We start from the raw sequence: 27,749 nt of genomic DNA, 5'->3' as shown, positions 1-27,749 counted from the left end.
CTGGGTCCCAGGGCCAGGGCTAGGGGGCAGCAGGGCCGAGGGGCGGCAGGGCCGAGGGGCGGCAGGGCCAGGGTTTATCCTGTGCTTCCTCATAGTCTCCTGGCACCAGCTGGCCATGTTACAGGAAAATAGCAAGGTTCCTGCCCTGCCTACAGAATGACCCAAAGCTTTTTCCTGCAGCAATTAGGTTTAATGCCAGGCCACATCTGACATACAGCCCATAACCCAAGCAGTCTGCTGAGTGAGTGACTAAACAGTCCCGTCCAGGGGCGCTAACGAAGAACCACAGCCGGCACAGCCTAAAAAACAGACACTTACCATCTTCAGTCCTGGAGGCGGGAGCTCAGGGGTCATGGTGGCAGCAGGGCCGCCACCTCTGACACTTCTCTCCTTGGCCTGTAAATGCCTTCTTTCCCTGTGTCCTCATAGGGCCGTCCCACTGTGCATGTCTGTGCCCAATCTCATCTTCTTATAAGGACACTGGTCAGATTGGTCAGAGACCACCCTGATGGCCTCTTTTCCATGTAATCACCTCTGCAAAGACCCCATCTCCAAACATAGTCACATTCTGAAGTGCCAGGATTAAGACTTCGATGTAGGAATTGGGGGGGTTAAGATTCAACCCGTGGCAGAGGCTCAAATATTTGCTGCTTTTATCATCCCCGTGGCACCTTGTTGCCTCATCTTTGCGGAGGAAGGTGCTGGGGAGAGCGCCCTCGCTGCCATGGAGCCCCGAGGCTGTGCAGCCATCCTGAGCTTGTCTCTGGTTTCAGGTACATCCACCCCTGCGAGATCTGTGGACGGATCTTCAACAGCATAGGGAACCTGGAGCGCCACAAACTCATCCACACAGGTGCGTGTCTGTCAGGATGTGGGGCCCCACATCCTACATCCCACATATTCTACACACACAGCCGTCGAACCTTGCCTCCCCCGTGCCTTCCTCTGTTTCTCCATCTTTTCCCGTCCTTATCAGCCCTGCTACTCAGAGCCTGGTGCCCCCTGCCCCCTTACCCCTGCAGGTCCTCAGGGATCTACTCCAGCCATAGGACCCCCGGGAGGGCTCTGGGGAGGCTGCTGAAGAGGCGACCCCATCCCTGTTACTGCACTTCCAGCTGTCGGGGAGGCTGGGCCCCTCTCCTTGGTACGTCCTTTTTGCGGCCACCGCAGATCAGAGCTCCTCGGCTCTGAGTTGCGGATGCCTGTGTTCTCAGGTGTGAAGAGCCACGCCTGCGAGCAGTGTGGGAAGTCCTTTGCCAGGAAGGACATGCTGAAGGAGCACATGCGTGTGCATGACAACGTCCGCGAGTACCTGTGCGCTGAGTGTGGGAAAGGTGGGTGCAGGTGCGGGGGCCACGGGCCAGGCTCAGCCAGGCCGCCCAGCTGCAGGACTCTGGAAGGGGACATGACTGAGAACTGGCACATCGACCATAGTGTGAGAGGCATTGCCAGAGTGTGGCCCTGGAAGCCCATAGGCTTCACTCACTCACTTAAAAGGAAAGAAGGACTCAAGGCAGGATTTAAATCAGTAATCTGCAAGAAAAATCAAGTAGTCCAGAAAGCAGAAAGATGTGATAAATTTAAAGGCAGAAACAAATCATTTTAAAAGGAGGAAAACAATGCAGGATCTAATTGTTTAAAGTACAGAATGATTCTCAAAACCACCACGGGGTCAGAAAGTAGATGCAAAACCCTCAGCGTATTCACTACGCAGACTAGAATTGGCTGTGTGGTCAGAGAGGAATTCACCACGGCCGAGGAATCTTCGTTGTAATGACAGAACATTCATTAATAACAAACCTAGTAAATAAAATGTCTCAAATTAGTAAGCAAAATAGAAATATAATTCCAGTGCATGTCATAATTGTAACCCATTCCTGTTTGTTTTGAAAAACAACTTCCTAAAAGTTTTGGAGCAGCAGGTCTGTCTTGGGCTGTGTCAGGCGACCCTGCTCATGCTGTCATGGTGACAGTGTGAAGGAAACACAAGGAGCCCGATGAACTGCACTCACCGGATGACCCCTATAAGCCCCGGTAGAATAACGCTGCATGTCAAAGCCTGAAAGAACTGCCTGCAGAAAAGGCCAGAAGCGGGATATTTCCTTTCCCCACTTCCTGGCCCTCGGTTCCTCGCCTCAGAGGCCAGCGCAGGCTCTTGCCCCTCCTCCAGGGTAACTTTGCGCAAGGACGGCACGTGGGTGGTAAAAAGCAGCGCATGCACCTCACCAAGACGTATTTTTTAAACAATACAGACAGGTCTAGAAGGTGGTGGTGGTACTCTCCCCTCAAATCCCAGCCAGTCCTCGCAGAGCCACTGCGGTGGTTTCTCTGAACGGAATGTTGGTAGCAGTGTCTGCCTGCCTTAGTGAGAGGCTGGCTTGCTCTTGTCCCCGTCTGCCTTAAGCTCCCAGCCCCTTTCACCACCTCTGCTTCCCTTTCCTCCCCAATGCCCCTAAGAAATAAAATGTTTAACACACTGTGGTGAGCCTGGCTGGAGGGGTCCTGAGTAGTGTGTAGAAACAGGAGGGCCAGAGGTGGAGCCTTATTCAGGGCCAGGCCTCTTAGGCAGAGAGGAGCCACACCTGGGTCCCCTGCAGGTCCCCAAATGCCACCAGGTGCCCTGGGAGGTGAGGGGTGTGGGATAAAGCCACATTTTATGATGGTAGAGATTTTAGTGTTTGAAATGTGTTAATTATTTAGTTGCATGGTTTTTTAAAATGAATTCTGAATAGCTGAAATAAGATGCTGGCATTAATACATTAGTTGCCAGATTTTACATAATACCAAATTTCAGTATTGTCATCTTGTTGTCATGTAACAGGTGCTAGTACATACTAGCACATGCTTGTGCTTATTTTTTTGATACTTTGCTGTTTTTTTTTTTTTTTAACTTGAAAATACATCTTGGAGATCTTTTTATATCAGAACATGTAAATATTACCTGATTTTATTTTTCAAACCCTTGGTACGATTCCACCATGTGGATTCATATAACCAGACCCTTTATTTATAGTTTCTGGTTGTCTTTTTATGGTCATTTATTATTACAGTGTTCCTAGAAACAGAGTTGCATATTATTTACATTTTTTTCTCCAGAAACTCTAGCCCTGACCAGGGACTTAAGTGTTGGGGACCAAGTGGGAGGCTGTTAGAAGTCGTGAGAGCCTGTCACCAGCAGGCAGGGGCGGGGGCCCAGCCAGTAGGTTTTCTGCATGTGTGGAGGAAAACATGTTGTTCAGAATCACATCATGGGCCTTGAAATACTCAGGAATGATCCGCAAGAACTTAGTGTGGCCGGTGAGAATATGACACCAGGTGTTGAAAGCTATACAAAAGGCATGCCCTGTTTGGGTTTGGAAATTTTAAGTATTTAAAAAACGTCAATTTTCCCCATGGTAATTTGTAAACAGATTGAATCACAATCCCAGTAGAGCAAGCTTCACTCTCTGTGTGGCACTTGTGTTTATTTTGAAACTGTTGGCAGATTGTTAAATGGAAGGAAAAACGTTACTGTCACCAACGCTGGCTGTGGTGGGGAGGTCAGAAGGTGGAGATGCCATCTCTTCTGTATTTCTGGTTTTTCTATGACTGTGTATTAGTTTTGAAATCTGGAATATGTTCATTTCAGAAGCAGGAAGAGGGAGGTGCTGGGGTCTGGGTGTGTCAGCAGTGACCGGCACTCTTTTTTTAATCAGAAAGATGAAAAGTAACTTTTTCAGGTGCAATCACTCTTCAGTCATTGGTAATAGGCCTGCAGGTGCCGTCCCCACCCGAGGGCAGGAGCCCTGCAGCTGTGTGTGCTGGCGGCGTGGCTTCATCGCGGGGCATTTGCTCCCCCTGCTGGCCCAGCCACGCAGTTTTCTTAGCCAGGGAGGTCTTCTGGCCTGGCCTCGCAGGAGCTGGTGGACAGTCACCCCTGCATCTGGTGAGGATGGAATTGGAGAACCATTCACCAGCTTACGACAGAGCTGTGTTCAGGCTCGGTAGTTCTTCCCCAAATGTGGAGGGAACATGGGGGCCTGGGAATGCAGGCTGCCCACTGCCCTGGGCAGGCACAGTGAAGGCTCCTCCTTGGGGTGGGGGAGGCTGCCTCTGGGCTGGGTCTCCCTGTGCCCTGGTGTGTGTCAGCCTCCCGGGCAGGTGTACCAGGCCTCCCTTGCCCATGTCCCTGTGGAGGGCTTTGTACAGTGCTGTCCCTGCCAGCCCCCTGCGCCCTCTGACTCAGCCCCTATGCCAGGGCCATCCTCTCTTCACTGGCTGCATAAGTGAGGCTTTGGAGTATTTCACCTTCTTAGATTGGCTTCTTAAAGGTAGACTGAAAACCACTTTTGAAACCATCTAGTGTCTGAATCCTAATCATCACTCATATTGTCAAGGTTGAAAGGAATCCTTAGTCATACTTATATTAATCTATCTCACCAAATTCTCCTGCTAGGTTGCCATGGGCACGCAGGGATGTTTACCCACAGCCCCTGGTGTTGCTTGCCTTTTCGGGGCTCGGCCAGGCCGTGGCAGGAGTGAGTGCACCTGATATCACAGTCTCTCCTGGCCTCTGGGCACAGTCACTTCCCAGGTCTCACTGCTAGTGGACTGACCGGGACCCTCAGGGGCTGGCCGACGCCCTCACCGGTACTGTCAATGTCTGTGCCTGCCCCAAGGTCTTGGGCATGGGCCCCCAGGTGGGCTGCATGGGGGTGTGGCTACCTCTGACTCGCTGTGTCCTCGAAGGTATGAAGACCAAGCACGCACTGCGCCACCACATGAAGCTGCACAAGGGCATCAAGGAGTATGAGTGCAAAGAGTGCCACCGCAGGTTCGCGCAGAAGGTCAACATGCTGAAGCACTGCAAACGGCACACTGGTGAGTCCGAGGCCTGGGCCGCACCAGCCACGGCACTCACTGCATAGGGAAGCCAGGTGGGCCCGTGGGGGAAGAGACACACCTCGAGACCCTTCCTCTTTGTGACTCCCAGTGAGTGCCTGGTTCCCCAAGGGAGCTTCCTGGGGCCATGGTGAGCGGCCATGTGTCTCAAAAGGTCCCCCCCCCCCTCCGTCTTGTCAACCGCAGTGCATGCTGCACAGCTCACCTCAGGCATTGGGAGACTGGTCAGTCCTTAAATGTCCCTCCCATTCAGCTGTTTCTCCCACAGGAATGTGCACAAGAAATAGCAACCAGACAAGGGCCAGGGATGTGCATGCAAGGTTGCTTGTCATCTTTTGTGTTAGGGAAGGTGCCGGAAGGTCAGCTCTGTAGCCTCAGTAGGGCAATGGCCAAGCCATAGTGCACCCAGAAGAGAGCAAGGCATCCCTTGCATGGCACACACCACCATGCCCAGCTAATTATTTTAGTTTTGTAGAGACGGGGTCTCGCCATGTTGCCCAGGCTGGTCTTGAACTCCTGGACTCAAGCAATCTTTCTCTGGCCTCCCGAAGTGCTGGGATCACAGGCATGAGCCACCGTGCCCGGCATCAGCTCTCATTTGAATTAGTCAAGTTTTGAAGAATCACATTTATTTTGTCTGAGCACGGCAGTTCTGTTCTCTCTCATGCTTGGCGCACCTGTGCCCTCCTTGCCATTGATCCTGATTTCAGTTGCTGTTTCCTCTCTCGTTGTCGTATCACATGCTGCCTAAGAGCTTCCTGGACTAAGGGAGGTGTGGATACATTAATGCTTTAAAGAAATTCCCATCATTTTTCTCTGTGGGTTCCACTCTCTGTGTTCTCAGACAGCCTTTCCCACATTTCATGATTTTTTTGATATGAAATGTCACCATGGAAGCATAAACTTTCCAAGCCACACTTTGCCGGCTGAGGCTGGAGATGAGCGTTCATTGTCTACTGTTTTCTTGCAATTCACCTTCTCCTGAAGGTTCTGCAGTTCCTAGGACATGTCAGGGAGAAGACTGATGTGGACTTATAACACTCATTAAACATAGGAAGTTATGTGCGCCATTCTCTGCAGGGATTAAAGATTTCATGTGTGAATTGTGTGGGAAGACATTCAGCGAGAGGAACACGATGGAGACCCACAAGCTTATCCACACAGGTAAGCAGGCGCAGCCTGAAGGAGCCTTCGGGGCTGCATGCGGCAGGCTGCCGGGGCTGTCTGAGTGCCTGCGGGGGTGGAAACAACTTATCTAGACGGTTCCAGAACATTTAGTGGTGTCTTGGCTTCATGGTGGCCCCTTTGGCCTCTAAAGATCAGCCCACCACGGCTGTCAAGTATCGCTTCTTGAATTTTCTCATATTGGTGCAGTGATGCAGCTGCTGCCGGCAGTGCTCCCCAAGGGACAGAGGCTCTGAGCTCACGTGTGCTCGGGGACCAGCACCGGCCCTCTCAGGATGGGCAGGGCGTGACAGGCTTCTTGCCTCGTGCAGCAGGCCAGGGTCATTGGGATGGCTGCACTGGTGACCTGTGTCTTCCTTTCCACGTGCATGTGTGTCTGCGTGTGTGTGAAAAGTGGGCAAGCAGTGGACGTGCTCCGTGTGCGACAAGAAGTACGTGACCGAATACATGCTGCAGAAGCACGTTCAGCTCACACACGACAAGGTGGAGGCGCAGAGCTGCCAGCTGTGCGGGACGAAGGTGTCCACCAGGGCCTCCATGAGCAGACACATGCGGCGCAAGCACCCCGAGGTAAGCTGGTGGCTGTGCACCCTCCGTGCCCCACCAGTGGGCCATGCACCGGACACCCCCACACTGGCACATGGCCCACCTCCTTCTGCAGACCCCAAGTACTGGAGGCGGGGCCTGAGTCTTAGGTACCTCTGTGACTGACACTGTCTGCCACCATATAGGAGACGCTTAGTGAGTGCCTGGGAGAGGTTAGGAGAGCCTCAGGCGGACCTTTGCTAAGGTTATAAATTACATCCTCCCTGAAATTATGGTAAGATGGAAGCACAGCCCTGCCACTCCCCCAGTTCTTCCCACTCACGGAACTAAATATGCAAAATGGGGGCCCCATGTGGTGTTGGGGCCGAGTATGACACTGAGGATGGGGAGGGGGAATTGTACAGATGCAGGCAGAGCCCAACTGCCCTGAAAGCCTGCTCCACAGGAACGGCCGGGATGTTCCATAATTAAATGTGCTTTAAGAAGGAGTACCCTGAAAAACAAAACTTGGTTGTCAGGTAACAGAAAGGAGTAGACTCTCAGCGTAAAAGCAGCAAAAGGAGTTGTGAACACAGGTTTGACTCCATAAGCACTCAGAACAAATACGGGCCAAAGGAAAAATGAAAAATCTGGACTGGGTGCAGTGGCTCACGCCTGTAATCCCAGCACTTTGGGAGGCCAAGGTAAGTGAATCATGAGGTCAAGAGATCGAGCAGCTTGGCCAACATAGTGAAACCCCGTCTCTACTAAAAATACAAAAATTAGCTGGGCATGGTGGCCGGAGCCTGTAGTCCCAGCTACTCGGGAGGCTGAGGCAGGAGAATCGCTTCAACCTGGGAGGTGGAGGTTGCAGTGAGCTGCTGAGATTGCACCACTGCACTCCAGCCTGGGTGACAGAGTGAGACTCCGTCTCAAAAAAAAAAAATAATAAATCTGCATAGGCCGTGACAGTCTTAGGCAGATAGACCCTGTTAACATCAGCGATAGCATGCACTGGCTGAGAAACACGCAAGGCACACTCAGGGTGTACACGGAGAAGGGAGCTCATGCAGGAAGAACAGCCATAGTGAAAAACACACAGAAAGGCATTCAGCTCACTGCGCATCGCAGAAACACAAACGGTAGCGGCGGAGGATGGCATCCTTTGCCTGTCGAGGGGTCAGGTTTTAGATTCAGAGTGACCACACTGGCCGGCTGGCATGAGTTGCTGCCCTCACCGTTGGATGTTTTTGTTGAAGGCAGCATCACAGTATTTCTCGAGTGTTTAATAAATGATTATTCCAACCCCTCCACATCCTGCAATAGGAATGTGATTTAATTAGTGATGGTTTAGCAGTGTGTTTGCCTGCACACACATGCTTACACGGATCCGAAATAAAATTGTGAAATGCTCATTACATACGTGAAAGAGCAGTATATGTTGTGCACATATATAATGTGTGTATATACACGATATACGTCACACACATTGTGGGTAATACTTAAATGAGACAGGTAAAAAAGGAAGCAAAACATCCCACGGTGATTTTTCTCATGTTCTTGAAGTTATGGGTAATTCATGTTTTTCTATTTTCCAATCCCCTATAATGAAAGTGGCTTCCTTTTGGAATTGGGAAAGCACCGTCTGCTTCAGGCGGCATCAGTCCGTCGGCTCCCTAGTTTGGGGGTGATCCGGGACATCGGTGTGTTCCTGTTCCTCTGCAGCCTGATCAGGCTCCCAGGGTGGTGCCGGGACTCAGCCTGCTCTCCGGTCCGGGAAGCCAGGGGATTGTGCCTGCATACTCTGCCCTGTGCCCTGCTCAGCGGGGAGCTTGGATTCCCCCGAGTTCCATTGCTTCCCTTTTCATGTAGTGGCCAGCTGGTGTTTTTCCTAGACAGAGTCGGGGGAGCAGGAACCCGAAGCGCCAGGACCACCTTGGTGCCCCAGGGGCAGGGCAGGCCCTACAGCCCAGGCAGCAGCCCGTGAGCAAGGCTGGCGTTTGGGCGGTTCCTTTCCATGACTGTGTGGGTTTATAGACTTCAGCGTATTGATAGTGTGCACATCACTTTTGCACACCAGAGTTTTGATGTGCATAGCTGGGTGGAGAGGCCGTACTGATAAAGGCATCTCCTAGAAACACTGTCAGGCAGAGTCCTCTCACCAGGATTAAACCACTTCCTAAGGTGGCCTGACTGCATGTTCACCTTCTGTGCTCCACTCCTTCAGCTGGGCTGTGTTACCTATCCCCACTCCCCTCAAGCCCAACCCAGACAGAACCAAGTGACTCAAGAGGAAAGCCTTCCAGACCCAGAGAAAGTGGTGCGGGGGGATTTTGTCTTTGTTCTTGAACCAATTTGTTTCTCCAGCCTTTTACCCTGTGCTCTCTTTGTGTCATTCCTTTTGATCATCTCACAGTTGTTTCTCCCTACATTAACTCAAACAAATGCCTATGGGCCAGCCAGCCAGAGTCCATCCCTACCCTCCTGGATTTTACAGTCTGGGTAGGAAACAGAAAAATGAGAAGTAGATACGCAAAGTGATTACTAGAATAGAGGGTATGGAAGAGACAACCCCAGACAGCAGTGTGAGGGGAAGGAAGGGGACTCGGGTCGGCTTTGTGTAGCTGTGTGTTTGCCACAGTGAGGCCTGGCTGAGAGTGGGACATCAAGGGTCCCCCGAGCCTGTCCCCATTGGTGATGCCACAGATTCAGGAAGAGGAAGGTGTTCATTGGAGTCAGACTAACTAGTTTAGTTAAACTAGTTATAGTTTAACTGTTGGACTAGTTAAAACAGGCATAACTTAGAGATTCGGAATCTTTTAGGATTGATGCTATTTTGTGACTCCAATCTATGGTTTTCCTCTTCTATGAGCTATGGTGGTGCTGGTGGTGTTGGTGATGGTGGGGGAGATGGTAATGGTGATAGGGATGGTGGTGACAATGTTGGTGGTGATGAGGGCAATGATCGTGATGGAGGTGGTGGTGATGGTGTTAGTGATGGAGGTGGTTGTGGTGACGATGTTGATGGTGACGATACTGATGACAGAGGTGGTGGTGGTGAGAGTGGAGAGTGCATCCACAGCAGTCTGGTTGCTTTTGCTCAGGGTCCTTTGCGAGGGTCACAGTATAGATCTGTGCTCAGTGTCAATGAGAGTTACACTGGAGTCTTCAAAACCATTGCAGGATTTGTTAACTTAAAACACTTACTGGCCAGCCTTTGTTTGCCATCTTTTCCACGAAGGGGCCCAGACCTAGTCATGGAATGTAAATTTAACGATGCACTTCTTTTCTTTTTTAAATGAGTTACGTCCACAACGCATGGTCTGCTTTTCCATTTTTAACTTCCTTTAGTTGATCAGAAATTTAAAGATGTTTGCAAAGCTGTTTGGGTGAAGCATCCTTACAGGCAGGCTCTTGCTAATTTTAAGCCCCTCCCCTTTATCACGCCTTCCCCGCATGTTGTCAGCTGCCTCTGTACTTGTTTTCCATTGTCTTTCTTATGGTCTAATTAGGTCATCACAAGAACAAACACAACTGCTGTAGCTGGGTGTGAGCAATGAAGGTCACTTACTTTTGGGCAGGATGCACTGAGCTGGTGGGAGGGGCCCTGTGGGCACACGGGGTGTGCTGAGAACCCTGTTCAGTGTGGCCATCGGAGGGAAGGTGGGGGCAGGGCATCACTTCATCGCAAAACCAACAAATGAAAGCACTTGTGTATGGATTCAACTGAAAAGCACGATGTGTAAGGCACAAACGTCTCATTTTTGGTGATTCCTCATAGAACAGGTTTACTCTACCGTATCTTACCTTGTTGTGGTCTTCCTTGGAATAACAGAAGCACCACTGAAACCTCACCCCTTTGGTGTGGGGCCAAAAAGGGAGGATACAGTCTCTCCCCCCCCCCCCCCGGGGGGAGTGGACGTGAGATGATACAGGGGCAAGAGCATTGCGGGAGCGTGAAATAAGAGGTGAGGATGAGCCCTGGGCTTCTGGACACAGTTTTGAAGTCAGAACTGAACAGAGGAGACTGGGAAGTGTGGGGGATGCCTGGGAGGGAAGGGCAGGAGTGGTGCAGATGGTCCCGAGGCATGTGTGGCTTCTGGGTTCCCGCCTGCATCAGCAGCACCCTGACCCCCAGCTCATCCCCTGTGCTCCTCATAGGTGCTCGCGGTGAGGATCGATGACCTGGATCACCTCCCAGAGACCACCACAATCGACGCCTCTTCCATTGGCATTGTCCAGGTGAGTGGCACAGGGCTCCGAGGGCTCAGAAACATTGGGGCAAGTGGACACCTGCAGAAGAGACCTGAGGGGCTTGGACAGGCCGGGAGGGAGCAACTCTGGGCAAGCCTGTGGCTGGGGTCACCTGTTTTCTTGGCTTCTCTTCCCCTCAGAACCTTTTAGATCATCTCCTCGTTTCTGTAGTTTCTGTGACCTCAGTTTGTTGAATACTGGTATATCTCACTTTGGAAAACAGATGTTTTCCAGAAAAAAAGAAATTAGAACAATTGGCTGGGCACAGTGGCTCATGCCTGTAATCCTAGCAATTTGGGAGGCCAAGGCAGGCACATCACTTGAGGTCAGGAGTTCAAGACCAGCCTGGCCAACATAGAAAAACCCTGTCTCTACTAAATATACAAAACTTAGCCAAACGTGGTAGTGCATGCCTGTGATCCCAGCTACTCAGGAGGCTGAGGCAGGAGAATTGCTTGAACCCAGGGGGCAGAGGTTGCAGTCAGCTGAGATTGTGCCACTGCACTCCAGCCTGGGTGACAGAGCAAGACTGTCTCAAAAAAAAAAAAAAAAATTGGAACAATCATTAAATTGTTCTAAGCAAAATAAGCTTAAACATATCGATTAGATGAACTTAGTTTTTTAAGAAATTTTTAGTTAATACTATATTTTTAGTCAGCAAAAATGCTTTTATTTCAGAGAATGATGAAGATCTAAGATCACATGTATGCCTCTTGTTCTGAAATAGCGCTTTAGAATGCAGTCTTGATGAGGGGGGTTGGGTCCGGCTGAGTGACGTGTGGCAGCTCCAGCCTCAGCCCCAGAACCCACAGGCCATTTCTACCCTTGGCAAGTCACAGGCATGGGGGGAAGGGAGGAAAGGACGTCCCACCATGACCACGATGTAGGCCCACACTGGGTCTGTCTGCCACTGGGTTAGGACCAGGTCGTGTGGAACGGTACAGGAAGCCCGAGAGGAGTGGCAGGTGACCACTCACCAGCCGCCACTGCCCCACAGCCTCTGTGAGCCTGAGCGAGTCTGGCTGCAGAGCTAGCCTGGTTCAGAAGATGTGGTTACAGCCCAGCAGCACCCTGGACACTTGCAGGGAAGTGTGCGGGGATCCACTGGCATCATCACTGCAGCTGGGCCCTTGGTTCCTTTCCCCTGCAGTTTTTTGTGGTCAAATCTATTTTAATTCAATTTTTTTTTTTTCCCCAGTGGATTTGTTACAGCCTTGGGGAAGAGAGACCTGATTTGAAAGCATTTTTAGCTTTGTTCTAGGAGCTCACCTGGGTGGAAACATTCCCCTTTACCCAGTGGCTTGAAAGGTTTCTAAAAAGTGTTTACATTTTAGCATAAAATACAACTTTTAAAAATACGACTTGTTGCCGGGCACGGTGGCTTACGCCTGTAATCTCCGCACTTTGGGAGCCGAGGCAAGCAGATCATGAGGTCAGGAGATGGCGACCATCCTGGCTAACACGGTGAAACTCTACTAAAGAAAGAAAAAAAAAAAACCAAGAAAAAAAAAACATATATATAAAATACATATATATATATATATTTATATATATATATATATATATTTTTTTTAATGTGCAACTAAAGGAACTTGCCGCGATCCTTAGAAATACAAGACCCAGCTGTGGTCACTCTGTTTCCTGTGGCAGCTCGGTGGCCCACGAGTCTCCCCACTGATTCGAGAGTATGTCCACGGCAGTGCTGGGGCTGTCCTGGCTGCTGCATGACGTGACCGACTAACCTGGTTCTTGGCTGAAACTGATTTTCCTGCAGCCTGAGCTGACTCTGGAGCAGGAGGATTTGGCCGAAGGGAAGCATGGGAAAGCTGCCAAGCGAAGTCACAAGAGAAAGCAGAAGCCAGAAGAGGAGGCGGGCGCTCCGGTGCCCGAGGACACCACCTTCAGTGAATACTCAGAGAAAGAGACCGAATTCACAGGCAGCGTAGGCGACGAGACCAATTCTGCAGTACAGAGCATTCAGCAGGTCAGTGTGCTGCTTTATCTCCTGATTAGGTGCTGGTCACTTTCCCTAAGCATGAGAGCCCTGTGTGTGACTCCATCTCTTTTTACTACACACAGTGTACATGTGGACTTCACGTGGTTGAAGGCAGCAGACATATCCTATTTTTCACTTAGGCATGTTTCATGTAAGCATTTCTGAGTTCTGACCTACAAATCCTGCTTGTCATTGTTAGCAGCAACATCCATTCTAGCATGTTGAAGAGGGATATCCCTGCCCGGGTGGGAATTAGGTGGGCTGTTTGCAGTTTGGGGAGATCACAGATGGCCTGCCCAAGTCCCCTTATGATGAAAGCTCAGCCCTGTGCATTTGCTGACTAGCTGGAGAGCAAGGATCCCTCGGTCTGGAAGGTGAAGGCAATCCCACAATCCCACTGTCTTGACTGGAACCTTCTGTCTTGCTCAGAGTTCGTCACTTTTGCTTTTGAAACCTCTGTTTGATCAGTCTGTGTCTTAATACTGCACTTCTCTCTCTCGATCTGGGGGATGGTAATCTTCATTGCAAAAGTTCTCTATTTATTTGGCCTTTCATCCCTCTCCATGAAAGAGAATGCTTTCTCTTGTTAGCGATTGGTACTGCAAATACTTTTATTGCTCTTTGTAGTTTTGTGGTGGGATTTTCATTTACCAACAGCAGGGCACTTCGGAGGAATGAATAGAAAACGAAGCATCTGTTTTCTTTTTCATGTTTTTTTTTTTCTAGCCAGTGAAGTTAATTTGTTTCTTAGTTCTTTCTCATTGCCTTCATGATTGTGTCTGTTTCTTGTTTTTCTTTTTTGCTGGAATTTTTTCAGAACAAAATTAACTCCATTTCTTCTTTCATGAAAGAATGTCGTGCTTCTTGTTCCCGGGGCACGGCATGTGGTTATTCCGGCAGGGTAACACAGAGCACATCCTGGGGAGGTCCTTGCGTTCCCTGTTTTGCAAAAATGAACCGATTTTTGTTGTGTGTGAATCTTCCAGGTAGTGGTGACCCTGGGTGACCCAAACGTGACCACACCGTCGAGCTCAGTTGGCTTGACCAACATCACCGTGACCCCCATCACCACTGCAGCCGGGACTCAGTTTACCAATCTCCAACCGGTGGCCGTGGGACACCTTACCACCCCCGAACGCCAGTTACAGCTGGACAACTCAATCCTGACCGTGACCTTTGATACCGTCAGCGGCTCGGCCATGTTGCACAACCGCCAAAATGATGTCCAGATCCACCCCCAGCCGGAAGCCTCGAACCCCCAGTCTGTGGCCCACTTCATCAATCTGACCACCCTGGTCAACTCCATCACGCCCCTGGGGAGCCAGCTCAGTGACCAGCACCCGCTTACATGGCGGGCAGTACCCCAGACTGACGTCCTGCCACCCCCGCAGCCGCAGGCACCCCCACAGCAGGCGGCCCAGCCCCAGGTGCAGGCGGAGCAGCAGCAGCAGATGTACAGCTACTGAGCTGCGTTCCGGGAAACTCGGGGCAAGAACTGCAGAGGGATGTTTGGGATTTGTTTAGATTTGTTTGCTGGATACCAAACAAAAAGTCATACATTGCAATGTAAGGTTGACTTAGCTTTGCAGAGTATCTCCAGATCCCCCGCCAGCAACCATTACAGTCCGAGATCAGCTTAACTCTAGAAGTGACCTCTGGCAGGCAAGAGTTTTAAACTGGATGGGGTTCCACACTATGCCTTACCAAGGCAGTAAGTCCTGGGCCGGGGCCCCATCTGCCTCCCCTTAAAGAACCAGTGTTCACTTGACACAGGGTTCAGGAAAGTGAGGCTGAGAGAGAAGCAGGATGGTAAGAGGCAGAAGATAAGTTATTAGGAACACCAATGGTTTTTTTCTTTTAGAGCTTGGTTCCTGTCTGAGAACACAGACAGTATTCACAGGTAGCAGCAGGGAACATTTTCTCCTCGCTTCTGGATTTTTTTTGCAAGTGAGCAGATAGAAGTTAAAGTAACGTTTATTCTCTTTGAACTAGGAGTTGAGTCGGTTCTTATTCAACTATGGGCTGAAACCACATGTGAGGTGTGCTGAGCCGCATGTGATCCTGCAACCTTCGAGATCATCAAGCTCATCATGGACAAGGGGTCACGTGAGGTCACTGACTCCAGCTCAAAAAGCATCTTAGTAATATCCGTGAATCGAATTCCAATAGTTTTTTTTTTTTTTTTAACTATTTCAAACATACATTATGTGTTCAAGGCTGTTATGGCCAACATTGTGTTTTAGTTTTATGTTAACATGATAAAGTCGTGTGCACTGTAGGACCGTCGGTCCCTGTCCACCCTTCACAGCTGCCCAGATGCAGAGGGTCGTGCAGCTGAGAAGTGAGCCTCCCTGCGGCCGCCAGCGGCTCCCCCGGGTTGTCTCAGGATTCTCTGCAATCCAAATGTGTCCATTCTGGCTGAAGCACAGCCAGAATCCCCCGAGTGGAAGAAATGGGGGGAAATTCGTATTTTCCTTCTGTTTAAACTTCAATCCCAAAAGTTGGTGTATTTCATGACCAGTTTTCTATAAAAATACTGAATGAGTTTGGCTCTTTACAGTGGAAGTGTAGGTATTTCGGAACCACAGAGAAAATGCCGTTTCCTGCCAGGTGGTAATGAAAGCAGAGAGGCTAGTTCACTAATAGAAGCATTAATTGCCCCTAAAACTGAATGTGCGGTTAACAGCCAGGTCTGTGTGTGCGGGGACACGTGCTGTCATGTCTGCATACCAGTTTCAGGGCAGGGGCCAGGGTTCCAGGGTTGGGGGAGGCACCCGGCCCCTCCTGCCCACAAACACTGAGCGGTGTGGGGAGAAGTGTGCTCTTAACTTTCCTGGTGCTCTGTTGAACACTGGCCACAGTGAGAGGACAAACCTGCCTTAATGTGTCCTGCTTTGCCAGTTATCCCAGATCCTGCACTCACTGGGAGTCCATCTTGAGGAAACACGGGCATGGCTGAGTAATTGCTGAAGAGCAGTCCTGATGTTGCCAGCAGAGCAAAGGATGGTTGTGTTTTTCAAAATGCAACTTTCTCAGCACCTCACTCCACTCCAAACCGGACTTTTGAGGATAGCGCTGGAATTTGTTTTGTGCAATATATGCCTTCGTGAACTAAGGAAAGTTCATCCCCAGGCAGCACGCAGGAGGGTCTGCGGGGCTCACCACCTCACCTCACGCACCATCACTCGCGCCCAGCTCTCACCTCTTAGTTGAATAGTGGGAGATCATTTGACTTTTAATTTATGAGAATTATTTTATGTTATTTATGTATATAATTAACTGTTTTATACGTAATAGTTGCATCAAATGAACTCGGACTTGGGGTGATATTGTCTCCATTCTCCAGATACAAGTGCTGCAGGCATCCATGGAATCAGGAGACCAGGGCTTCTAAGATATATTTTTAAAAATCAGTATCGATTTCTTTTTGCCTTTGCAGAATCTGAAGGGCAAATGACCTCGCAGAGACTCCCAACAGGCCTTGGGCCCATGACGAACCACCCACTAGCATTGATCTTTTATTCCTCTTCTCTATAAAATAAAGGCCTTGGAAATCACAATTTATTTTTTTAAAAAAGTTGTTTTAGTGCCTAGAGTAAGACCGCATCAAATGTTTTTAAAGAACCTAATTTAGATTGTGTGGTATATACCACTGCTTATCTCAATACACAGACACCTCATACTTCTTGTTGTGAGAACTCTAAAGAAAAATCAAACTCCCAAGTTTTCTGTAAACATGTGGTCTTAATAGGGTCACTGTCTGAGGCAAAGTGGGTTGTCTTAAAGCAATTGCTACGAATTTGCATAAAAGAAACTAGATAGCAAAATACAACCACCACGTGCCACCCAGCCAGAAGAGTCCTCAGCTGTACGCGGTTTTGCCATCCATCATCGTGACAGGAAGTATTTCGTTTTTAAACTGATCCAAGGTGCACAGATGTATTCATAAAGGAAGACATTAGATCCAGCCATTGTGGAGCCATTGTGGCCAGCAGGCTCTGTGGACCCATCTCAGTGGAGAATTTGTTTTGGACCCGTGGCTCCGTGCATCTGTGGACTCGAGTACCATCCGCTGGTGTGAGTCTTGCAGGGAGGCCACAGGTACAGCTGCTCCCTGTGAATCTGGTCTCTGGGTTGAGAAGGGGCCTGGGCCTCTGCAATGCTCTAGCGTGTGACGTGTTCTCAGGAAAACGTTCTGTGCCAAGTGCCGCCTCGCTGTGTCCGGCATGGGACTGCGCTGGAGGGACCGGCATGGAAGGCAGACCTCCTGTACCTCTATCATTCCCATTTGCAGCATCCAAAGGCGGAAGGCTCATGGCTTCCCTGCTAGAGGTGGCATCTCGGGCCTTCCTGTTGGATTTTGAAAGGCATTAAGACTGTTTGGAGATGTTGGGTGTATTTCGTGTCACATCCATTTGTATGATGATGAATAAAAGGTGCTGTGACCCGTGTTTTCAATGGCTGGCCTTCTGCTCCCACTGCCTGTTAGGAAAGGTGGCGTAGTTGGTATGCTTTGAGAATGCTTGCCATTTCTGTTGTCAGCCACATCTTGATTCCTCTCAGGTCCAGAACTCATAAAATGTTTGGATAATTTGAAATGTTCCCGTAGATATTAAGGTATCAGAAGCTTTCACAGGGATTGCCCCAAAAAAAAAAAAAAAGGCAACAAAGAGTACATGTAGCATTTTTTTGTAAAGCTTAGATCAAGAGAGAACAGGCACCAAAAAGATCAATAGCTAGAGAGAGGCGAATACTTCAGCAGGCGTTTCTTTGGGCAGATGGTCTGGAATGACCGCTTATCTTATTGATCTTTTGATCAAATATTAAATGATGTATTCTAATTTGTTTTTTGAGACGGAGTCTCGCTCTGTCGCCCAGGCTGGAGTGCAGTGGTGCGATCCTGGCTCACTGCAAGCTCCGCTTCCTGGGTTCACGCCATTCTCCTGCCCCAGCCTCCCGAGTAGCTGGGACTACAGGCGCCCGCCACCGCGCCCGACTCATTTTTTGTATTTTTAGTAGAGACGGGGTTTCACCATGGTCTCGATCTCCTGACCTTGTGATCCGCCCACCTCGGCCTCCCAAAGTGCTGGGATTACAGGCTTTTTTTTTTTGAGACAGTGTCTCGCTCTGTCACCCAGGCTGGAATGCAGTGTGAGATCTCAGCTCACTGCAGCCTCCACCTCCCAGGTTCCTGTGATTCTCCTGCCTCAGTCTCCCAAGTAGCTGAGATTACAGGTGCCTACCTACCACCACGCCTGGCTAATGTTTGCATTTTAGTAGAGATAGGGTTACACCACGTTGGCCAGGCTGGTTTTAAACTCCTGGCCTCAAATGATCCACCCACCTCAGCCTCCCAAAGTGTTGGGATTATAGGTGTGAGCCACTGTGCTCGGCCTGCTAGGTCATTTTAAAGTTAGGAAGCACCTTACATGTCCAGTCTTCTGAAGATTTGATCTATGAGAACCACGCCTTGGATACTTTTGTTGTATTTTAGATAGCATCTGGCAGCAATGAATTCTCCTGCCAGAAAGTAGGATTCATTCATTTCACGTTTGGCCAATTGTGAGCATGTCCTTGTGTGCCAGACCTGTGTGGTTCTCATTGCACACAAAGGCAGACTGAGCCTTTCAAAACACTCTGCAAGGAGAAACGGTGGTGATGTTAGCATGCACGTTCAATTCATCAGTGCCCCCGTGTTTCTTTCTGGAGTGCAAATTGCTGCCTAGTGATTTGCTCCGCTAAGAGTCATGCAATATGGTGAAAACAAGGACACAGTCTGAATATGGCCTTTTCACAAGTGTTAGACACAAGCTCCCGTAGAGAGAGGAAGAGAGCAGGCCGGCCACTGGCTTCTTCCCCATCAGGTTGTACAACTGGTGTTGAGTGTATCCTCACAGGGGTCCTCGTTCTGGCATGACAAGGATGAGTAACCTTGCCTATATGGCGGTGCAATCATCAAAATCATCTGGAAGTCGCCCTGGGTTGCCCGGACAAAGCTGGCTGGGGCCTCCCCTCCCATCCGGGCCTTGCTTCCAGTAGAGCTGACAGCTTCCCTTCCCTTAGGCCAGGGAATGTGACTCCCCTGAGCCCAGGGTTCCCAAGTGCAGGCAGCTGGCATTCTGTGTCCTGGAAGCATAGCAGCCACACCCAGACTGCCTTGGAGCCAAGTAGCCTGTTTTTTCCCCACTGACAGGCTTGCCTTCTATGTTTTATCAAGAGGGAGACCGTGGGGAAGGCACCCTTCGTTGGAATGTAGAACCACCTGTCTAGAGACACACCACTGCCCAAGCACACCTCTGGGTAGAGGGAGGACCAGACCCAAGACTTCACTCCTGCCAACATAGCCTGTTCCCCGAGCGAGACGTTCAGTTCCTCCTGAACACTGGTACATCTGTGAGAAACAAACTCACCCGTCCAAACCCAAAGAACGGACTCAGGGACCCGGAGAATAGCAGAAGTGAGACTTCTAATGACGGTCTTGCAAAATTGGTTGTCTGATGGGTAGGCACACCCAGTGCAATTTCAACAAGCAATTTATCCCCTAGTGTGCAGGTCCCTCCCCAAGTTCCTCACAGGTTGAGCTCTATGGGCTCACAATCTTCCCAGACATCACCTATTGGTTGTTGGGCAGGGGTTTTAGGTGTCTTTTTAGGGTTGTCCTGCTGCATTTTGTTGCAGCCCACAATGCACTGCAATCCTAGTAAGCTCAGGGGCTCTTCAAGCATTTGACTTATGAGCTAAGTAGCTGGGCAGGCTGATAAGAATAGACAAAATGAGTTATTTTACAGGCAAGAAAACTTTCATCTTAGACTAAATTTGATTTGGTGAGGGCAATGAAGGGGGAGTGGAGAAAGGGGGAAGGGGGAAGCTGACAAGCAGGCATTGACAATCCAAGCAGGGGCCTAGTGTATCCTGTTTCTTCTGTAGTTTGCTGACCTAAGCCGATTCAAGGCAATTTGTCTTGGAAATAGATCACTGCATACATTACTTCCTTCACGTCACCGCACTTGCATCACAATTTGGGGCTTGACCTGACCACCAGCTGTTTCCTTCTCTCGAGTTTTAGTCACAAAATCTTATAAGCAAGGTAATGAAGGAAAGAGACGCCTGCCTCCATGTTGTAGGAAACAGCCTCTAGAAACCCAGAGACTGCCCTTGCTGCTTATCTAAAACCGCCTGGAAGAGGCATGCTGGTCGCAGGAGAGTCCTATGTGTCCTTTGTGTTTTGCCATTTTTTCCGTGAATTAAAGCGTATGATTCTTCTCTACCTGCGAGTCTCACAGGATTCAAGCTCAACACATCCAGCTCAGAGTTCACACGCCCTTTCCCCAGCCTGGCCTCAAACCTGGCCCTTCCCCACTGACCCTATGCTCAGCCAACAGCCCTGTCATCACTAAACACACAAGCTCAGAGCCCAGCTTCATCCTGGACTTGCCCTGCTTCCCACCCTGACATCCAAGTGTTTGCAAAAATGTCCAGGTTTTAAGACCAGGTGTGTGCCTCACACCTGTAATTCTAACATTTTGGATGCCAAAGCAGGAGAATCACTTGAGGTCAGGAGTTCAAAACCAGCCTTGAACAACATAGTGAGACCCTCTCAAAGGAAAAAGAAAATGTCCATGTTTCACCATGTCCTCCACTATTCCCCAACTCCAGGTTTCCAGCTGACACCTCCTAAGTGCCTGTCAGCTTCCACTCTTGTCCCAGGAAGTCTATTCTCCATGCTGTGGCCTCAGGAACTTGAAGGTGTACATTCTACAGTGTGGCCCACACACCAAGCCTAGCGTCCTCCCTTGGATCCTGAGAGCTCTCTGAATACCCACAGATCCTTTCTGCAGCCTCCAGGTCTGTAGGGCCTGGCCCTGCTTCCTGCCAGCCAGTCTTCTTTCTCACCCCCACCCACCCCTCACCAGGGTCTTGCATCTGCCATTCATACTGTATGGAGGGGCTCACACAGGCAATTCAGTTCTCTGATCTGAACATTTCTGCTTCTGACCTGCATGGGTAGGAACTAGACTTAACTCTTCTGCTTGAACCAGCTAAAAAGCCCAGACATGGCCAGGCGTGGTGGCTCATGCCTGTAATCCCAGCACTTTGGGAGGCCAAGGTGGGCAGATCACTTGAGGTCGGGAGTTCCACACCAGCCTAGCCAACATGGGGAAACCCCATCTCTATTAAAAATACAAAAATTAGCCGGGTATGGTGGTACACACCAGTAATCTCAGCTACTCGGGAGGCTGAGAGAGGAGAATCACTTGAACCTGGGAGATGGAGGTTGCAGTGACCCGAGATCACCCCACTGCACTCCAGCCTGGGTGAAAAGAGTGAGACTTCATCTCAAATAAATAAAATCATAAAATAAAATGTATAATAATACTAGCATTGAGGCCAGGAAGAGGCAGTGGAAGTATTCTGTGTAAGATTCTTATGTTCTATGTGAAGTGGTAGACTCATTTGAAGGTGGATTACAATAAGTTAACGTTGGGTGCTAGAAACTCTAAAGCAATAGCTCTCACACAGCAAAGTTATAACTAATGAGCCAACAGAGGCGATACATGAGGAATGCTCAATTAATGCAAAAGAAAGCAGCAAAAGAGGAAACAGCAAGATGGGGGATTTAAATCCACTGTATCAATAGCTTTCAACAAAATGATCCGAACACCCTAACTGAACGGCAGGGATTGTCAGATTGGAATTAAAAACTAGGAGCAGCAGCAAGACCAGAGTCTATGGCTTCTATGAGAAACTCACTTTAAAACAGAATTATCTGCTCTGGAATTGACACTCCTCCCCAGCTGTTCCCAACTCACAGGGGAGGTCCAGTCACCTACAGGGGCCAGGACCTATAGGTCCTACCATGTGTGTGGGCTGGACATCACTGCTCAACAGCACTAAAGACCACCCCAGACTCTACAAGGTGGGTCATATTATCCTCCTCACTTTACACACGAGAAAAGTCGTGAAGTCTGATAACTTGCTCCAGGCCACACTGTTGGAAAGTTGCAAAGTTAGAATCTTACATCCATACCTGCCTGATCCCAAACCTGCACTCTTGTTCCTCCTGTGACACAGCCTGTGAGTCTTCAAAAGGAATATAGTTGAACCATACACAATCATTGCTTCTGTAGGTCAAAAATTGCCAAACATTAGTTATTGCATGTGGTTCAATCTGATGCGATTGAGCCATATGACTTTATTATTTTTGCCAATTTAGTTTTCTGAATGTTTGAATTCTCAGAGTCCAGTATTTAAGTGCTGTTGAATTTTGTAAAGTGATGAGTGACTTAGTGATGAGTCATGAATCGTCTGCCCTGAGTAAAAGTCCCTAGGGTAAATTAGAAAAGGTGAACATATTCATATCATATGCTTATATATCAAACATTGTATGTTTATGACTGAATATTTAAATTTTTATTTTAGGTTTTCTTGGACTGGAATCAAGTGTAAAGTTGACCTTATGTTTCAGAGCTATTAGACATGGTAGGCAAAGTAATTAAAATTTTTTTGAAATAATAGACTCACAGCAAATTGCCCAGTACAGGGGAAATCCCATGAACTCTTTTCCCAGCTTCCTCTAATGAAAGCAATTTACATACTCTTAGTACAATTAGTAAAGCCCGGATATTGACACTGGTTCACTACAATGACTACTACAATCACTGAACTGGTCTGCAGACTTCATTCAGATTTCCCGTTTTTACACACACTCATTTGTGTGTGTGTAGTTTTATGTAATTTTTTTTTTTTTTTTGAGACAGTCTTGCTCTGTCGCCCAGGGTAGAGTGCAATGGTGCAATCTTAACTCTCTGCAATTTCCACTTCCCAGGCTCAAATGATCCTCCAGTCTCAGTCTCCCAAGTAGCTGGGACTACAGGCACACACCACCACACCTGCCTAATTTTTGTATTTTCTGTAGATGGACAGGGTTTCGCCATGTTGCCCAACCTGGTCTTTAACTCCTAAGTTCAAGTGATCTGTCCACTCTGGCCTCCCAAAGTGCTGGGGTTACAGAAGTGAGCCACTGTGCCCAACCACATGTAATTTTATCCCATGTATAAATCAGTGGAACCACCACAATTAAGTTACAGAACTGATCTATTTCCTTGAAGGAATGCCTTCAAGTTACCCCTATGCAGTTGTACCCATTGCTCCCTCATTCCCTAGCCTCCCTGATCCCTCTTATTCCTTACCCTCCCCCATCACTCCTCATTCCTTAGCCTCTCCCATCCCTACCCCATTCCCTAGCCTCAGGCAATCACCATCTGCTCTCTACCTCTATAATTTTGTCATTTCAAGAATGTTATATAAAATGAAATAATACATTCTGTAACTTTAAGAAATATGGTATACTTGTCTATCAAGGTATTATTCTTTACATGTTAACCATGCCTTTTTTTTTTTTTTTTTTTTTGAGACAGAGTCTCACTCTGTTGCCCAAGCTGGAGTGCAGTGGCACGATCCTGGCTCACTGCAACCTCCACCTTCTGGGTTCAAGCAATTCTCCTGCCTCAGCCTCCCGAGTAGCTGGGATTACAAGCGCATGCCACCACACCGGCTGATTTGTGTATTTTCAGTAGAGACTGGGTCTCACCATGTTGGCTAGCCTGGTCTCGAACTTCTGACCTCAGGTGATCTGCCCGCCTTCACCTCCCAAAACCATGATTTTTAAATGGAAACTTTTATTGAGATAGCAGATCATATAAAATCAACTTTTACTGAGATAACAGATTCACAGAGTTATCAAAAATCATTGAGAGATCTCTTATACTTTGTCTGGTTCCCCCCAGCGGTAAACACTTTGAAAAACCATTGTACTAGATCACAGTTAGAACTGACTTTGATACAATCCACTGGTCTTATTCAGGTTTCATTTATACCCTGTGTGTTTATTAGATTCTATACAATGCTGGTGTATCATTGTGTTGGTCTGTGTATCTGCCCCACATCATGATACCAAGTATGTCACTTTTTGAGATTGGTTTTTCCTTTTCCTTTTCGCTTTTGAGACAGAGTCTCCCTCTGTCACCCAGGCTAGAGTGCAGTGGCTCAATCTCAGCTCACTGCAACTTCCACCTCCCGGGTTCAAGCGATTCTCCTGCCTCAGCCTCCTGAGTAGCTGGGATTACAGGGGTGCGCCACCATGCCCAGATAATTTTTGTATTTTTTAGTAGAGATGGGGTTTCACCGTGTTGGCCAGGGTGGTCTTGATCTTCTGACCTTTTGATTTTCCACTCGGCATGATACCCTAGAGATGCTCCCAAGTTGTTGGGTGTGTCAATAGTTCATTCCTTTTCATTGCTGAGGCCATTATGTGGATACACTATGGTTTATTTAGGCATTCACCCATTGAAGGACAATTTTGGTTGTTTCCAGTTTGCAGCTATTCTGAATCAAAGTTGCTATGAATATTTGAGTATTTTTGTGTACATAAGTTTTCATTTCTCTGGAATAAATGCCCAGGAGTAAGATTACTGATGATCAGTGTATAGGTTTCTGGGGAATAATAATTGTGGAACTGCCTTATAACTAATGTTAAATCATTTCAAATGTGGTTTGTATTTTCCATGTAACTAGTATTGTGCAGTACAGAGGTTGTACAAATTATTCATGCTGTATTCTAAGAGAAAAATTTAACAATTCAGATCATAGTCTGGGGAGATAAAAAGAATTTGTCCAGTTCAGATGAACCATGGGGAGAAAAGGCTCCCAACATCTTTTCTTTTAACCATGTTTTTTCTGGGTCTAGGTGTTGTTGGAAGACATACTTCCTTAGCCACCAAAGCTTTGAAGTTTCAAACCAATAGCTGAATGTGTTCCATCCAGTTGGAATTATCACTTGAAATTTTCAAGTCTTCATGAGACTCGAAAACCCTCATCTCCAATGATTCACTTATTAATAAGATCACTAATGAATTCAACTTTGTTCATTAAGTTATATTTGTTGTCCCTTTTCAGCAAATGGTAAAACATCATTCAAGCCTTTGAATTCTCCATGCTACCTTAATGATTAATGGAATGTTACTGTCCAGTAGAAAATGGTTCTTTATGACAAGTGATCTTTATTATGCTTGATGATTACATAATGGAAATAGCAAATAAAAAAGGCATTTATCTGACATAATTATGTAAATCTTATGTCTAAAATTGTAATATATTCTGATGCCCCCTGGGTACATGTTGGCATTTAAATATAGAAGCTAGGGGTGTATTATTGTGCCTTATTTAGTTTTAAACTATCATATTCCCTGGACTGTCCCCACACATCCCAACCATTCCTATATAACCTTCTAGTGCCCAACTTGGGATGGTCTATTAGAGAACCTTGATGGATAAAATAAAAAACAGTGGAAACTCCCAGTAAATACCGCAGTGAAAAAAATACCCATGTCACATGCTCTAAGTATCTTAGTATCCCAAGCTAAGATCTTTTCTTACTGCAGTTGGTTGTCTACTTGGCAGATTGGACACTGATTTGTTTAGGGCTTTAGAAACAGAGCTACAATGTGTTCCTAGATTTTCAGTTATTATGTAGGTCTTGAAAGCATCAGTAAAAATATAAAATTGAAAAGAATTCTATTTAAATATCCAGCTCATCAGTTTAGGATAAGACAAGGAATAGCCCGATGTGTGATCATCAGTCATTCTACTAACATCGGCTCAGTCGCTCCCTGAAATAATTGTTCTCTCATTATTAGATGATTTAGGTTTCCCAATAAAAGGATAGAATTCATTGTCAGTAAAACTGAATCATTCATTACTATTACTTGAGGGAGAGTCTCACTTATGTCACTCAGACTGGAGTACAGTGGTGCGATCACAGCTCACTGCAGCCTCAACTTCCTGGATTCAGGTGATTCTCTTACCTACGCTTCCTGAGTAGCTCGGACTATAGGTGTGTGCCACCATGCCCAGATAATTTTTTGTTTTTTTTTTTTTGAGATGGAGTCTCGCTCTGTCGCCCAGGCTGGGGTGCAGTGGCCGGATCTCAGCTCACTGCAAGCTCCGCCTCCCGGGTTTAGCCATTCTCCTGCCTCAGCCTCCCGAGTAGCTGGGACTACAGGTGCCCACCACTTCGCCCGGCTAGTTTTTTGTTTTTAGTAGAGACGGGGTTTCACCGTGTTAGCCAGGATGGTCTCGATCTCCTGACCTCGTGATTCGCCCGTCTCGGCCTCCCAAAGTGCTAGGATTACAGGCTTGAGCCACCGTGCCCGGCCGGTTTTTTTTTTTTTTTTTTTTTTTTTGTAGAGACAGGGTTTCACCATATAGCCCAGACTAGTCACTAATCCCAGGACTCAAGCAATCCGCCTGCTTCAGCCTCCCCAAACGCTGAGATGACAAGCATGAACCTCCACACCCAGCCTCCGTAAAACATCATTACAAAATATTGTCTGAATGAATCTGTAATTTGATGTTTATGGAACTGGGTTTCTTTTGTTTTTGCATCACTGTCAGTACTTTGGGAGAAATTGGGAATTTTGAGAGGCTGCCAGGCCCTTCCTTACTCAGGCCGAATAATTCCTTTAAGGAGAACGAGAGCGTGGACGGTGCACACAAGGCTGAAATGCATGGGCCCTAATGAAGAACATCCCTCCAAAATTCAGTGGAAAGTTCCTGAAACAACCAGCAAGCAAGCATTGTACCACCAGTCTTTTTTTTTTTTTTTTTGAGACGGAGTTTTGCTCTGTTGCCCAGGCTAGAGTGCATGGCGCGATCTTAGCTCACTGCAAGTTCCGCCTCCCGGGTTCAAGCAATTCTCTTGCCTCAGCCTCCCGAATAGTTGGGATTACAGGCACCCAACACCACGCCTGTCTAATTTTGTATTTTTAGTAGAGATGGGGTTTCTCCATGTTGGTTAGGCTGGTCTCAAACTCCTGACATCAGGTTATCCGCCGACCTTGGCATCCCAAAGTGCTGGAATTATAAGTGTGAGCCACTGCCCCCAGCTTGTATTTGTTAGCTAATAGCCACATTTTCTTAATCCAGTCTGTCACTGATGGACATTTGGGGTGATTCCAAGTCTTTGCTATTGTGAATAGTGCTGCAATAAACATATGTGTGCATATGTCTTTATAGCAACATGATTTATAATCCTTTGGGTATACACCCAGTAATGAGATGGTTGGGTCATATGATATTTCTAGTTCTAGATCCTTGAGGAATCGCCATACTGTTTTCTACAATGGTTGAACCAGTTTACAATCCCACCAACAGTGTAAGTGTTCATATTTCTCCACATCCTCTCCAGCACCTGTTGTTTCCTGACATTTTAATGATTGCCATTCTAACTGGTGTGAGATGGTATCTCATTGTGGTTTTGATTTGCATTTCTCTGATGGCCAGTGATGATGAGCATTTTTTCATGTGTCTGTTGGCTGTATGAATGTCTTCTTTTGAGAAATGTCTGTTCATATCCTTTGCCCACTTTTTGATGGGGTTGTTTTTTTCCTGTAAACTTGTTTGAGTTCTCTAAGTTCTGGATATTAGCCCTTTGTCAGATGAGTAGATTGCAAAAATTTTCTCCCATTCTGTAGGTTGCCTGTTCACTCTGATGGTAGTTTCTTTTGCTGTGCAGAAGCTCTTTAATTAGATCCCATTTGTGAATTTTGGCTTTTGTTGCCATTGCTTTTGGTGTTTTAGACATGAAGTCCTTGCCCATGCCTATGTCCTGAATGGTATTACCTAGGTTTTCTTCTAGGGTTTTTATGGTTTTAGGTATTAAGAAAACGTGGCACATATATACCATGGAATACTATGCAGCCATAAAAAAGGATGAGTTCGTGTCCTTTGTAGGGACATGGATCGAGCTAGAAACCCATCATTCTCAGCAAACTATTGCAAGAACAGAAAACCAAACACTGCATGTTCTCACTCATAGGTGGGAATTGAACAATGAGATCACTTGGACTCT

General features: G+C 47.7%; 1 protein-coding gene and 1 long non-coding RNA gene across 7 annotated transcripts in view; one reads left to right on the top strand and one right to left on the bottom strand.

The window, feature by feature from the left end:
* LOC105472597 (PR/SET domain 15) overlaps positions 1-17,682 on the top strand; it is a 77,107-nt gene extending 59,425 nt beyond the window's left edge. For 3 of the 5 annotated variants that reach the window (XM_024790028.2, XM_011725986.3, XM_011725983.3), the window contains 8 exons: positions 774-853; positions 1,215-1,334; positions 4,729-4,860; positions 5,962-6,045; positions 6,461-6,636; positions 10,753-10,833; positions 12,620-12,829; positions 13,828-16,902. In XM_024790028.2, the coding sequence (XP_024645796.2) occupies positions 774-853; positions 1,215-1,334; positions 4,729-4,860; positions 5,962-6,045; positions 6,461-6,636; positions 10,753-10,833; positions 12,620-12,829; positions 13,828-14,307 (1,363 nt within the window). In that variant the 3' untranslated portion in view covers positions 14,308-16,902. Of the gene's footprint in view, positions 1-773; positions 854-1,214; positions 1,335-4,728; positions 4,861-5,961; positions 6,046-6,460; positions 6,637-10,752; positions 10,834-12,619; positions 12,830-13,827 lie in introns of all 5 variants that reach the window. The other 2 variants (XM_011725984.2, XM_011725982.2) reach the window with 1 other exon arrangement.
* LOC105472596 (uncharacterized) overlaps positions 1,580-27,749 on the bottom strand; it is a 36,971-nt gene continuing 10,801 nt past the window's right edge. The window contains exons 3-4 of one of the 2 annotated variants that reach the window (XR_981660.2): positions 21,870-21,963; positions 1,580-1,800 (exon numbers count right to left, since the gene is read on the bottom strand). This is a non-coding gene — a long non-coding RNA (uncharacterized lncRNA). The remainder of the gene's footprint in view (positions 1,801-21,869; positions 21,964-27,749) is intronic. The other variant, XR_981661.2, reaches the window with a different exon arrangement.

The sequence above is a fragment of the Macaca nemestrina genome, chromosome 4, assembly GCF_043159975.1.
Source record: "Macaca nemestrina isolate mMacNem1 chromosome 4, mMacNem.hap1, whole genome shotgun sequence".
NCBI classification, from domain to species: domain Eukaryota; kingdom Metazoa; phylum Chordata; class Mammalia; order Primates; family Cercopithecidae; genus Macaca; species Macaca nemestrina.
Note: the sequence above shows the minus strand (reverse complement) of the source record. Positions and strands in the feature narration are given on the sequence as shown.